At 36.8% G+C, this 14,997-nt stretch overlaps 1 protein-coding gene across 1 annotated transcript in view; it reads right to left on the bottom strand.

Annotated features, from left to right (window-relative positions):
* Positions 1–14,617, bottom strand: part of LOC124556513 (oxysterol-binding protein-related protein 8) — a 218,285-nt gene extending 203,668 nt beyond the window's left edge. Inside the window, exons 1-4 of the mRNA XM_047130467.1 lie at positions 14,433–14,617; positions 14,011–14,126; positions 5,893–6,034; positions 5,745–5,807 (exon numbers count right to left, since the gene is read on the bottom strand). Of these exons, the coding sequence (XP_046986423.1) occupies positions 5,745–5,807; positions 5,893–6,034; positions 14,011–14,043 (238 nt within the window). The 5' untranslated portion in view covers positions 14,044–14,126; positions 14,433–14,617. The remainder of the gene's footprint in view (positions 1–5,744; positions 5,808–5,892; positions 6,035–14,010; positions 14,127–14,432) is intronic.
* Positions 14,618–14,997: the final 380 nt, after the last annotated feature.

Here is a 14,997-nt window from a genome sequence, read left to right on the forward strand (position 1 = left end):
ATGAGCTGAGGGCAGTGGTGGGTTCTTGCTAGATTTTGACGCAAGCCGTGCCCTGAAAGTCAGTTCTGATTGGCCGTAATTCTATACAGCCAATAAGAAGTGAGATTGTTTGCCACCTAAAGCATGAGATAGAGAGGTTTGTAGTGGCAGAGAGAAGAAAGAAGTGGTGGACTAGCTTTCGAAGCAGCCGGTCATGCTGAATGTGTCCGAACGCATTATGTGTAAAATGAAGTGATATTGTGACTTCCGCGTTTCAGTACAGTGATGAAGGTAGCTGGTGTTTACCTTTAACTATTCGTGAAATTTTAAGAGTCTAGAGATATTTTGTTCTGGAGGAAATTGCGTGTGTAAACTCTGAACTAAAAGCGTGGTGGTACTAAGTAAATTTTCTTTACTGAGTATTTATGGCAAGTAAAAACTTTAAATAAGGACATCCACTGAATGCCAAGTGCAAAAGTAAATAGCAGTTTATTGACTGTGTTACTCTCGTAAATGATTTCAGAATTGGAAAGGAAAAGTTCTGGCTGTTTGAGTGTGACGAGGACTGTGAACAGGAACTTTAATGATTTGAACACATGTGGGCTGATGATCTTGCTTAATAGCAATACAAAAGAAATCCTAATGCAAGTTTAAGAGGACCTTTGAACTTGGAAATTTGAACAGCAACCCATTTCTGATTTATTCTTTAGTGTTCACAAGACTATTTTCAGTTTTTTTTTGTACTTATAGTGGCCTCAGACGAGTAGTTATGGACTCTCAGTTTCTTCAACACCGCTTTTTCTGAGATCTCTTAAGTAGCTGCAGTCAGGAGTTACACGTGCAGATCTGCAGCAGTATTGAGGTAGGTGGACAATTTATGTTGCAGAACTGCCGTTGATGTCAGAAAGAGTGCGTTACGTCACAGACTCTAACCTGGGACTTTCACCCTTTGTGGGCAAGTGCTCTACTAACTGAACTATCCAAGCAAGACTGATGACCTGCGTTCACAGCTGCACTTCAGCAAGTTTCTCATCGTCTACCTTCAAACTTCACAGAAATTCTGTAACCCTGCGGGGACTTGCACTCCTCTAAGAAAAGATATTATGGAAGCATGGCTTAGCCATGGTCTTGGGTATTGTTTCCAGAATGTATATTCACTCTGCAGTGGGGTGTGTGCCGATTTGAAACTTCCTGGCAGAGTACTCTGCTGCAGAGCGAAAATTCATTCAGCCAGTGATTAAGTCATCTCCTCAATAGCCTTTCTTCCACGAGTGCTAGTCACACAAAGTTGCAGCAGAACTTCTGTGAAGTTTGAAAGGCAGGAGATGTAAGACAGGCTGTCAGGGCAAGTTGTGGCTTGTGACCACTTGGACTACCATTCTTTGTATATGATCAATTTCCTCAGTTAGTATAACCTGATATAACACTATTCCATTATGGGTTGAATGCGGGTTCACAAGAAATTTATTTCATATAAAAATGACAGCTTCTTTGTATTTTATCAATAAATAAAGACTTATCTGCTTTACCAACAGTTAAGCCAATGTGATTGTCCCACTTCCTAATCCTACACATTAGAACTCCCACATATTAGTATGCTATAACTAACTCCAGTTGTGGTTCAGTAAATTTCATACCACAATAACCTGGGACACATTTTAAAAATACTTCTGAATCTCTAGATAACCTCCACCCAGGATCACATGCTGCATTCTGCCCATTAATACATTTTTAGTCCAAGCAAAACCTGCTCATATATCCGATATAAGCGTATTTTGGTTGTAATGCATTGCCATGGTACTTAAACATTTTGAAAGGTTTAAACAACTGGATTTCCCAAGTTATCTCTATCCATGGAACTAAGGAATCATGTGGGAAAGGCATAGGTATTGTTTTTGAAGGCATGTGTTTTTGGAATTCATGTTGGTTGCTACAGAGATGATTTCATTACAAGTAGCAGCTGACAGTTGCACAGAAAATTATGTGAATATCACAGGTAAATTTTCTGATCACACTATTGTGGCAGGGGAAGTCTTCAATTTGCCAGCTATACAGCACTAGCAATTTCATTAAAACTGGTGTCAGGGAGAGCAATTTGTGAGAGATTTTTCTGAACATTTATTCTGAAAAATACCTTGGGTCATTAGCTGGATAACGGATCTTGAGGGAAATGTCTTGGGCCTCCTAGCTATTAACAGACGCACACATTTCAAATCAATTAACAAACAATAGGAAATCTCAGTGACTGTATAGCTATTATAACATCAATAACTACAGGTGCAAATATTCAAATGCATGTGAATTCCTAAGGGACCCAACTGCTAAGGTCATCGGTCCCTAGACTTACACACTACTTAAACTAACTTAAGCTAAGAACGACATACACATCCATGCCCGAAGGAGGACTCGAACCTCCGGTGGCAGGGGCTGCGCGGTTCGTGACATGGCGCCTCAAACCGCACGGCTAACTACAAGTGTTACAAGAAATGTCAGATAACATATGGACATATTTATGCTTAGTAAGACCGACAGGAAACAATGTATCTGAACATTTGGCACTAAATATTCAATTACAGGTTCAAATGGATACACATTGGAGTAGTTACGCAGAGATGGAGAGGCTTGCACACAATAGGTTTCAGAGCGAAGACAACAAAGATGTGGATATAAACGGATAAAATTGAAAATACTTTTAAAGTATGCCTTAAACTTGTATATGCAAAGCAAAGTCTTAAGGTATGAAGGAAATCCCACTGTAGTTCAATAGCTGTATCAAAAAATTGCTACTGAAGCAAAGATAGCTTCATTACAGATTTCTGCAAAGCCTAAGCCTTTTTGACAAACAACAGATGAACAAAGCAAAAATTAACATAATGAGACCAAAGATGGAAGCAGTCTATGAATTCAAAGGTAAAATTTTGTCAACCAATCTCACCAAAAATTCGAAGTAGTCAGTAAGAGGACTAAAATAATGCATTCAGTTACTCACCAACCATACTGGCACCAAAAGAGACAATGCAGAAAGGAGACCAAAATACTGAATTTGGCCTTCTGAAATTGTTTCACTATGGAAGGCTGTAATATTCGTCCAAAAATCACTCAACAATGTAAGACATCTCAAGCCCATCAGATACCTATCAGATTCTACTCAACTTATGCAAAAGACCAAGCTCCTTTTTTGTACAGGGCAATGAAAAAGTTTCCATCAGAGGTTACTGCTGCAGCATATATGTAAAGTAGTGGGACCCTGATGTGGTGCAATTTTTTTCAGCACACACAAACATTTTAACAGTCTACATTTACCCAATCAGTGGATCATGACTAGCTACACATTTAAGAGTAGAGAAAATAATATTGGGAGAACACAAAATAAAATAAGCACTTCATTTAATCGTAAGTTTGAATAGTTTGCCAATACAAATGACTGCTGTACATAAGATGAAGAATCTAAATAGCAAGCAGAAAAGCTATAACATGTGGAGAAAGAGTTGTTGGTGAAGGATATATCTATTTTGTAAGCAATTTTATTACTTTTGTATGGAGACTGGTGAAATGAAGTTAAACTGAGTCCATGTCCAATAGTATGTAAGAGATACTTTCTCCGAGGTTGAATGCATCAATGGAACATTTGATAGCATATTTCGCATGATGTCCACAACAATCTGTCAGGGTACAGACATATGGTTGTAGAATCTGAACATAAGCTGAGGTACTGTCTTTTTTTCTATGTTTGTACCGATCTACAAATACAGCAGAGTTCTGGAACAGAACAGTATTCCAAAACAATTATTTCAGAAATCTTATGGGCGTGTACCGAAATCCTACATGAAGACTGCAAGCACAAGCCTTTAATAATAATTCCATACAATCCACACTTCAGAAATGAAGTGTAACATCTACTAATGATTGCACAGAACTGCACAGTTCTCTTTTCTTAATGTGGCTCAGCCAAAAACCTCCATCACTTAATCGCACTTTGAATTAGGCTAAGAAATATGTATCATCAAGAATGCATTAAGTTACATACAAACCCACTCTCATCCCACCCCCACCCCCTTTTCAACACACAATTCTTTATATATAAATAATCTATGACAGTGGGCTTATTTTACAGCACAGCATCAGACTCTAAATATTTTTGTCCTACAACATCAAGCCCTTTAAGTACCCCCCCCCCCACCACCACACACACACACACACACACACACACACACACACACACACACACACACACACACACACTGATGTGAGCATTCGAAATCCAAACATATAGCTGTTAATAATGAACTTCATTCCTTAAAGCAGAACAGGTGTCTACTTCCCTAAATCCTCGGGCTTTCAGCCATGTCAAGTGGTCAAAATACCACAAGCTTTGACCTAGCAATCACTGGCCATTGTCAAGTGGAATGGGTCTTCTTGCAAGAACATGTTCACAATATTTACCATTAGCATTATAGTTAATGTCATAGCATTATCTGCTTCCTTATGTAACTGCAAAAAGGACAAAGGATGTGTAATCTAGTCTCAACTTTTCTGTATGTAAAACACTAGCCAACTTACCTATAACTAAATGTCTCGTGGAAACATAAGAATAAGAAATGAAAATTGTGAGTAGCATTCTCCATAATTCTATAGTACGTGAAGTTCACAGCAGCTTAAGAACATCTTGCGGAAAAGTTGCAGTCTCAAGGGAATACATATATTATAAAAGAACTACCTCACCTAGAAAGAATCTTAAGATGAAGAACAAGTCAGACAGGCCTGGAACTGACTTTCAACAAATAGTTTTAAGTCTTAGTCTTACAAAGACCCATACATGCAATTCCAAAAACAAATAATGTCCTATAGGTTCCAGAATCGAATGCTGATTGTCATGACCAAATGAGGATAAAAAAAACACCATCAAGTTTGCGGCCGACGCAATGCAGGGAACAGGCAATTTCCAACAAGAAATTAAACTCATTCCTCATTAACCAGACTTGAAAGTTAGTTGAAAATCTGGGCTCTGGGACTATAACTCCATTAGCACCATAAATAATAATGTACACTGTAAAATAAAGTTTCACTCTAACGGTATGTAGACAATTATTTTACACAAATAATTACTGACACCAATACAGAGCAGTAGCGTATGCAGTGGTATATAAACTATCTATGAATAATGACAGTAAAAAAGCTGTAGCTTTATGAAGGATTGCCTTTCGATTACTTAAATTTTCATTAACAACAATTTCAAGAATATTATGGATGCAGGTAAATCTCTTTATTAATAAACATCATCCAATAAACATTACTGGCAGTTCTTACAAAGGGACATAGTTGAAGTTTATGACAGCTGCTTCTCCCTGCTAACGTACATCTTGATTTGTTCCCCAACTCAGAAGGCTCTCCTTCATAATGAGGTCTACACAACACAGTACGTGAGAGTGAATGAATGAATGAAAGAATGAATGAGTACAATCTGATTACAGGTAAGGTCGAAGTCTGTGGAAAGAAAATAATTCCATTAACATGCAGTAACATGGCTGTAAGGAATTGGAAATTGAGACAACTTCGTGATGCAACAGGTATTTGGTGTATGTAAACCAGATGAAAAATGAAATTTGTATGAAAAGAACAAGAAAGACATAAGAAGAAGAAGAGGAAGAAGAAAAAAACAACAAGAGCTGTAATATAGGATGATAACAGAAAATTTTAACGCATTAGAATTCTCCATGAAATATTATTTCATAATATCTGCAATGAAGGAAATAGTATAAACTCACTGATCGACGCTCCCACTGATGCACGTCCTGAAGAATTTGGTGGAGTCATTACTCTTCCCTGATCTGGTGAAATATCAAAATAGTAAATTACCACACAGAAAATTTGCAGTACAAAAACTATGTACACAATGAAATAGAATGAACTTACCAATCGATGCTCCTACTGATGCACGGCCTGAAGAATTTGGTGGTGTCATTACTCTCCCCTGATCTGGAAGGTGGCCAGGAGATGACAGATCATAACTTTGACGTGAGCCTCCAGATGGAACTGGTATTGGAGAACTCATTCCCTGTTGAAGAAAGTTCAGAATTTAGATTATCAAAGCAAGAACAAATGTACATGGGAAGGTTCCAATTGTGAGGAACAGTAGCCATAATTAAATACGTCATATATACACATGATTTGTCTAAATTGACTACATTAACCAATGTAGTCATCCTGTTTCAGCAGGAGGTAGACCGTACGCAGGAGAATAACATGCAGAAAGTATTTGTTCATTTCATTTTTCTTGCTCTCTATTTAGTCACTGAATGCTAAAGAGTATAACAACTCCTGATATCCCATCTGCAATGACAGCATATTAATGATCTCAAATACTGAAGAATAAGTATAGAATGTTTCACTCTATGTGTACCTCACATATTGTGCCGAGTTATAGGACAAATTAGGTTGGTTAGTTGTGTGTTCCATCGATCATTTGCACAATGAATCAATGATGTAGAATGAGTCATTTTGTATCTTTATTACGTAGTGTCTCATCACAACCAAGGATGAGTGCTTTTGGGTTTGCTTCTACTATACAAAGAACAAGAGCTCGAAAGCTAGTACAAATGTTGTTTTCTGTCGTGTGTTTCTATGAGCCATACATCACTCATCTATAGGTGAGTGCTTACTTTCCCTTTACTTTGTGTATTATTACACTCGGGGATTTTCATTGTTGTTATACACAGCTGAAGGAGTAATTCCTATTCAACAGTTTTACATATTACATAAATAGAAGTTCTTCTACAGAACAGGAGCAGTTGTCAAGACTAAACTTTTTTTTCTATTTTGTTTTCAAACTTAGCTTTGCTGTCAGAAAATTTGTATCATTACGTAAATGATCAAAAATTTTGGTGGTAGCATTATGCACCCTTTCTGTGCTAAAGTCAACCTTAATACAAAATAATGAATGTCATTTTTTCTTCTGGTACTGTAATGATGTCTGTCATTGCTTCTTTTGAATTGTAGTGTGTTATTTACAACAAACTTCAACAGACATTACATATGCTGTGAAGCAATAGTCAAAATGCCCAATTCCTTAAATGGATGTCTAAAAAATGATCATGGGCAGGCACCAAAAATTATTCTTACAGTATTTTTTGAGCAAGGAAAACTTACTTTCTTAAAGATGGGTTGCGCCAGAACATTATTCATTATTGAATGAAAATATGCAAAAATATGTTAACTTACTGATTTGTTTATTCTGTAGAATTGCAGTGACTTGAAGTGCCAATGTGGCTCAACTGAGTTGTTTTAGGAGCTCAAAGCTGAATTTTTCCACTTTAAATTATCACCAATATGGATATCAAAACAACTTAAGTTTACATCCTAGTTATTGTTTCCACACCATGTGTTACACATATAATTGGTGTAGTACCTCTAGACTGCAGAAACGAAAATGTAATTTTTTCATTAATTGAAAATGAAACCTTTTCTGAAATAAATTAAAAATACTTTGAAGAACGTTATTTACCATCTCTGTGATTTACCAAGGATAATACTGTTGCTCAGGTAGGATACTATTCTAATATAAATCTTTCTGGATAATTTTGGAAAATGACAATAGTACCGAAATATGTTTGTAGCCATTGACATCTCTCATATCACCTTTATAGAGGCATGTAACAATGGCATATTTCTTTCTGTCTGGAAATATGCGCTGTACAAGTCATAAACTACATATTTCAGAAAAGATAGCAGTTAATATATGGGAACAACACTTTAGCACTCTCTAAGAAACACCATCAAACCCATATGAGCTTTTATTTTTGAGAAAATATATAATTTTCTTAGCGTCAGAAGGAGAATTGGTTGACACATCCATATGATTGAATTTTCTGATTTGCTTTTGCAACTCACTGCTTCTTTGTGAACTGCTTGTCACTCTGTTCTCTACTACATTTAAAAATGGTTATTGAACATTACAGCTACATGTGACATTTATAGCCCTTCCATTTAAATCAATAGTATCGTTTTCTTGTTCTATGACCACTGCTGCCTCAATTCACTACATTCTGTGTAGACTTAGGTCTATTTTGGAATTACTGATTTCTGACAGTACACATGTTACTTGATTTTTAATAATTTCTCTTAGTAATGTTGAGTAATTTTTGTAATGTACAACTACTACAGGATCTTTATTTGTTCGTGATAGGAGGTACATTTCCCTTTCCTTTTAACAAGATACTTTAATCCTGCTAGTGATCTACTATTTTTTACTTGTCTTTCAATGTCCTATCTGTTTAATTTATGAGAAAAGCCATTTACAAATAATATTACGAATTTATCATTGAAGAGATTAAATTTTAAGTCCCCATTTGGTTCATTACAAATTTCGTCCAAGGCCATCTCGTGTAAACTATTCTTAAAATCTTTGTCGAGGAGACATTAACTATTCTACCTGATAACCACTAAGGGAATTATATTTTAGACACTACATTATTTATCTTACTTTGAGCGTCATCAAAGAAAACATTGTCAGAGTTCCACTGTCTGTATCCACCTGCACTGGAAAGTTAATTACTGAGATCAGACTATAGCAGCCAAATAATGCTTCCAAGTCATTTTTCCTATCACAATCCTTTCAATAAGCTACAGTGAAATCACTGCAGACTATTAACCACTTGTCTGAAAGATATTGTAGTAAAGAATCCCTATTCATGAACAGCTCAAAATTTCTCAGTGGGGATCTAGACAGAGTTACAATTATTAGTGAATTATTCTTCAGTATTAGCTCAGAAGCACACGTCTATGTGTTAATCTCTACTAATTCTTGTTGTTTTTATGTTTTTGAACTTGTGTTCTGTCTTTATTTTTTCAAGCAAGGACCATTTCACAATGAAATAGGATGTCATCATAATGCAACAAAAATAAAAAGCTCAAATATTCATACACACAAAATATATACAGAAGCAAATGTAAAATTATAAAAATTTTAAAAACTTTCCATATAACTCTGTAAAATTGCTGCAACTACTAGCATGTGGGAGTCGTGCCACCCAGTGTACATACATCTTTACTGTTTGGACAAGCTATCCAGTATGACAATGTTGTATATACACATTTTTTTGTTTTACTTTTGACTTCAAGTACAGCTCACATGGCAAATCCCTGCTTGCAGTTACTGACTGTAACGAAAACATTTCTTTTAATTTTTTACGATGCTGTACTGGCTTTTTGTTTTCTTTGCTATCACAGGAAGTGTGACTGTACGTAACAGATGTTACTTGAAGATTTAAAATAAGAATGTTATGGATGATGCAACAGTGTTGTACACTGCTAGTGCATTTCTAATGTTACATGTGCTCTGAAGATGGTATTTATGCTACCAAAACTGATCATCATTTATAATTTTTTTAATATTAAATGTGGTAGAGACAATACATATATTTTTTTTTAATTTTAAAAAGTTTTATACAAAGTTTTTGAAATCTTTGTAATTTTACATTTGATTATCTGCTTACAATTGCTTTCTCCTATTCTGACAATGTCAGATATGTTCATTTACTGGCACTTTTAAGGGGATTGGACAGGTAGTCGGCCATTGCCTTGCTGTAGGAACCATCCTGACCTTTGCCTTAAATAATTTAGGAAAACAACACAAGATATAAATCAAGATGGCTAGACAGAGCAAACTTCATCCTTCCAAATATGATGCCAGTGTTTTTACAACTGCACTGCCTCACTCAATTGGTCCTTGTTGTAAAATAATCTTTGATGTAAACACAGTTTTGGTCTTCTTCACTGCACACATATAGGACACCCATTGGTGACTCAGGAATCATGAACTTGCTGCTATGCCCCTAGCACTAACTACAGTCCATTTGGAAAATGGCCTCCAGTCCACACACATGCCACTATCCACACTTGCACATCTTCAGGTCCTCCCCACAGTCCACCAGAAAAACCAAGTCATTGTCCCCCATGATGAGTGAGATGTTGAACTCAGGAGAATGACATTACTATCATGCACTATAGATCTTGGCAGATGATTTTCTTCCAAAAGTAATACAGTACTGTAATGGGACAATGTCTGGTGCTATACCTATCCATTATTAACCACTTATCCGAGTCCTCTGATTATGCAGCATTTGTCAAGAACATTTTAGCTGCCTTTTTAAATAGATGTATTTCAGTAATATTTTTCATCGGGAGAGTTTATTACACAACTTTATTACCTGATAGAAAATGCTGTGTGTTTTGAGTTTTTTTTGTTTTTTCTTGGTAAATGTAAGGCCAAACTGGCTCTTGTTCCATGAAAATGTATACAACTAATAGTGAAATAATTAGTGAATGGACTAGCCTGTCCATTCCCCCCACCCCAAAAAAATCCCATCGAGCACATGTGGGATGCCTCGGGAAGATGTACTGCAGCATGCCCACATGCATCAATGAGCACCCACCAGCTGTCAACCATGCTGATAACAGGTATGGACCACACTACCACAAGAACTGTTTACCAACCTTGTGGCCAGCATGGAAGTACATTGCAGACCATTTGTTGCTATCCATGGTGAGGACACATGCCATTAAGAACCATGTACCACCTTTTGTAATGTCTAGGGGACCATCATAAATCACTATAACTGCCATGTTACTATTGTCTCTGAATAAAAGTGTCATTTCTGTTTGTCTCATTGTGTATTCCTTTCAGTTACCTTCTTTACACTATTGTATCAGGTATTTCTACGCATAGTCCAATACTCGTTAAGCTATGTTACTTGGCAGTGACAAATCAAGTTAAAGTTACTTTCGTCCTTACATTTTGCACATCAGCGGATTTTAAATCTGGGGTCTCCCCTATTTCTTATGGTATTATATTCAGATTAAAATTACTTTGTGATTGATGTTGAAGCGAATTGAGTGGTAGGGGTCAGCAGCCAGCCAATCTTAGTTTTTTTCTCAAGCACCATTTGCTTGCTGTGTTGCCTGTTTTGTAAGTACGTGCAGTGCCTCGTGAACTGTGGCTACATGCACACCAACACTGCCCACCAAAACTGTAGCCTGTCAACCACAAAGTAATTTTAATCAGAGTATACTTTTGATAATTTGTTTCTACAGTGGTTGTTGGTTTCTGTCTGGAGTCTCAACGTATGCCTAATATAAAAGACCCTATTGGTACTCCACACACAATCTGACACCAGAATTGTAACTTCCATTGTATAGCACATGCATGAGAAATCCAGGGAAACTCTGCAAGGTTCCACACTGTAGTGTAGGTCAAACAATCTACAGGTTTGATCATCACAGAACCTACAGGGCCTCTGGTTTAGACTCTGCACCAGCTGCATATCAACATATCCCTCTCAGTCCTATGAATGATGGTGTGAATATACAGCTGTGCTGATTTGAAGTTAGCTGCCCTCAAAACTTCTGTCTACCTCTGCAAAAGAACTGTAAATTGTCTCAGACCCCAGGCAACTGTTGTCACTGGTGCTGATGTAATGGCATGCATCTGATTGCAACCTTGTTCTCAGTAGCTTCTGGGATGAACTCTTCCAACTGCCATATTTTTCATCTTATGAATCACACCACTGGCAGATCAGTTTCATTCACCTGCCATGACACTACTTCCCAAAAATGGTTCAAACGGCTCTGAGCATTATGGAACTTAACTTCTGAGGTCACCAGTCCCCTAGAACTTAGAACTACTTAAACCTAACTAACCTAAGGGCATCACACACATTCATGCCCGAGGCAGGATTGGAACCTGCGACCTTAGCGGTCGCGCGGTACCAGACTTTAGCGCCTAGAACCGCTCGGCCACCCCGGCCGGCACTGCTTCCCAAAGAAGGGTATGAGGCACCAATCAGTTAAGCTGCAAACCAGTGAAAGGCCCTTCTTCTTGCCTGTAATGAAGTCATTAGGATTTGTTGGAGGATGATTTGTGGTAGGAATTGGCCTGTTCAAGGAATAATTCCAGTATTATCCTTGAGTGATTTGGGGAGCCACATACTAATTCAAGATGGTGATTTGAATCTCACTACTCTTAATTATATGTCCAATGCTTAAACCATTGTGCCATTTCACATGTTAATAGAACCACAGTACAGCAGTAGAGTGGTGTGCTGATGTTGTGTTGCTGCATACAGAAACTGAATCTACCACTGGCAGAAGATAATTTAGTTACATTAACTATTTCACAGTTATGGACAAATAAGGATTTATTACTGAAGTCGAAACAATATTGGAAGCCGTCAGCAGTTTATGTGAACTGCATCTTTTATTTTAAGGGTAGAGATTACAGCATATGTCAAATAACCAGTAACAGCACTCTAAACTCCATTCAGCACAATAATATTCACAGGATCAACCAGCCATCATGGCACACAAAAAAGATCAAATCAAACAGAGGAGTCATATCATACTACAAAACTACTGGAATCTTAGAATATGCAACAGAAACACTGCGTTCACTGGAGAATAAAGAAACTAGGAAAATCACTCAAAAGAATTACACTGCAAATTAAAAGCTGGCATTTAGCAAGAAGGGACACAGTAACAACTTATGTAAGAGGACTGCCTTATATACTATGTCCAAGTATTACATTTAAAACAAGATACTGTAAAATTCTTTATCAGACTAATGCAGCGTAGTGTAACATACATATCCCTGAACAATTATTTTAAATCTGAAACTACCGCCAAGAGAACTAATCACGATAAACAAAATACTGCCAAATAAAATGTACAAATATTTTTAATGCATTCATTGCAGAACCAAATGTAGTTTTAAAATATGGTGAAAGCCACAATACTGTAGCCTGATTTTCAGCTGCAACTCTAAAGCTGTCCACAACTGTATGTAAATAACCTTTCTTCTGTTGCCAAACACATGTCATCTCCAATGGAAACATATCTAGCACAGCTCCATGGAATTCAAATAGTCTTTAGATTAATGTTTGCTTCACTTTGTTTATTACTAGTGTGAACTGTAATAATGAACATTATTGTTGATCATTTATCCTGCTGAGAGAGATCAGCATATAACACCACCACTCAAACCCATTCCAACTATTAAACTGAAATTTTCTAATTACAATTCTGATGTTACTTCTCAATAAGATGGTGTTCACAAATGTTCACTCAAACTTTGACAGGTTTTCATTATGTTTGGCTAGTAAAAATTCACCTGATGATGGTGTTACTTTAAATTCTATTCACATTATCATTGGGGGCTACTTGGTATTAGTTTTCTGTTTTCTTTTTTCATTTATTTTGTAACAAAAAACCTTTAGCTATTTTAACTCACACTTTCACATCTGCTTTGGCTTTTTTATAACAGTAGCTTTAAATTGCATTAATCATACATTATGTGAAAATACTCCAAAATATTACACCAACATCAGAAGTGTATTTTTGATGTTCTATTCCACAGATTTCCAAAACACTTTTAGAGAAATCTTTCGCATCACACTTGAATAATGATACAGAACTGAAACATTAAACCAGGAAGGTGAGCATAACACCTGGAAACTATGCCACTGAAACCAGAATTCAACTACAACAGGCCTCAGACACACATATCAAATAATCTAATTTTTGCACAATTGGATACTGCCTCTTTGGAGAATACAAAAAGAGTGGTATTAAATGGGGACAATACTGTTTAACCTTCACACACAATTGCTACTGGCAAACGTATGGTCACACCAGTAGAAGATTGGGCTTTTCATTCACATGCAAAATGTATAGGTATTTCTGGTATGGGATAACACTGTCGTGTCAGCACAAAAAAAATTGTAACAAAGCTGCATACTCAAATTGAGGAAGACATACGTTTATGTCGTACTAACAAGTTCTTTCTAGTCGCTATAGAATTTCGCAGTGAACACACAACAAATATATTAATGCGTCATTAAAATAATATGGAAAATTACATCCCTGATCCTTAAATGATATGCTATGTAACCATCTTTCTAACTCTTACATTTTATGGTAAGTAGCTTGCATTACAAAATAAAATGCATAACAAGCATCTGGACCAAATATAGAGTAACTTACCTTTCTGCTTTTGCGCTCTTCTGCCATATCCATTTACATTCGGCGATACAGAAAAGACGATTCAATTCCAATAGCGACAGTATGTTTACAAACATAGCTCTCCCTCAACGCAACTTCTGCGAAAAAACATTCAAAAATTTTGCAACGGGATACTTGTGCCACATCACGCATAGTCCTGACTTCAGTACCACGACTTCAAAACGAATGACAGGTTGAGTTCGCAAACACAAGAGTTTACTACAGACACGCTCTGCTGCTAAGTACAAATTGGGAAACAAATCTAGTCATCTACAGGTAATACTACTTTTCCGAAATATCAGCCAGTCGCAGTGACTTGGCACTTCTCTCTCGTGTTCGCAAGCTTTCGTACCAAATACACAAACAAGAAAAACAACGATGCGAAAGTAGTGTTTAAGTGGTACCTATTATTTTGCGACCCAATAAGATACAGTTCGCGTCAAATAATACGTTCTGCGACAGTCCTGCACCATTGTCAATTCCCGACTCAATTCATAAGACAAGCCGATTTTCTATTCAGCCCTACGAATATCCGTCAAATTCAATTAGTACACTACGACGAGCCGTCAGACGCATCCTGTTAACAAAAGTCGATCGCAAACACAACCAAAGTACTTATTGAGACGCCAAGTGTTGTCAAACAATAAAGACCGCTAAATGTGTTTATTGTTTTTTTTTTAATTTTCAAAGCTCAGCAACATCTCGCAGCAAATATTACATGTTCTAATGCTTTGCACGCACGATATTTACAGGGCTTGTACAGGAAAGCAGCCATAGTAATGTCTTCATAAAAACACGAGCTGTGATGACAGCTGTTCTTGGCGAAAAGGAAATGGCATAATGATGAATTATAGCATATTATAATGAGTTAATTACTAGTTTAATAATAGTTTGTAAGTGAAAATGTTCGCTAGAGAGAAAAAGAGTATAAACCATTCAGCTGCGAAAAGAAAATATCACAACGTGTAT

The sequence above is a fragment of the Schistocerca americana genome, chromosome X (assembly GCF_021461395.2).
Source record: "Schistocerca americana isolate TAMUIC-IGC-003095 chromosome X, iqSchAmer2.1, whole genome shotgun sequence".
NCBI lineage: Eukaryota > Metazoa > Arthropoda > Insecta > Orthoptera > Acrididae > Schistocerca > Schistocerca americana.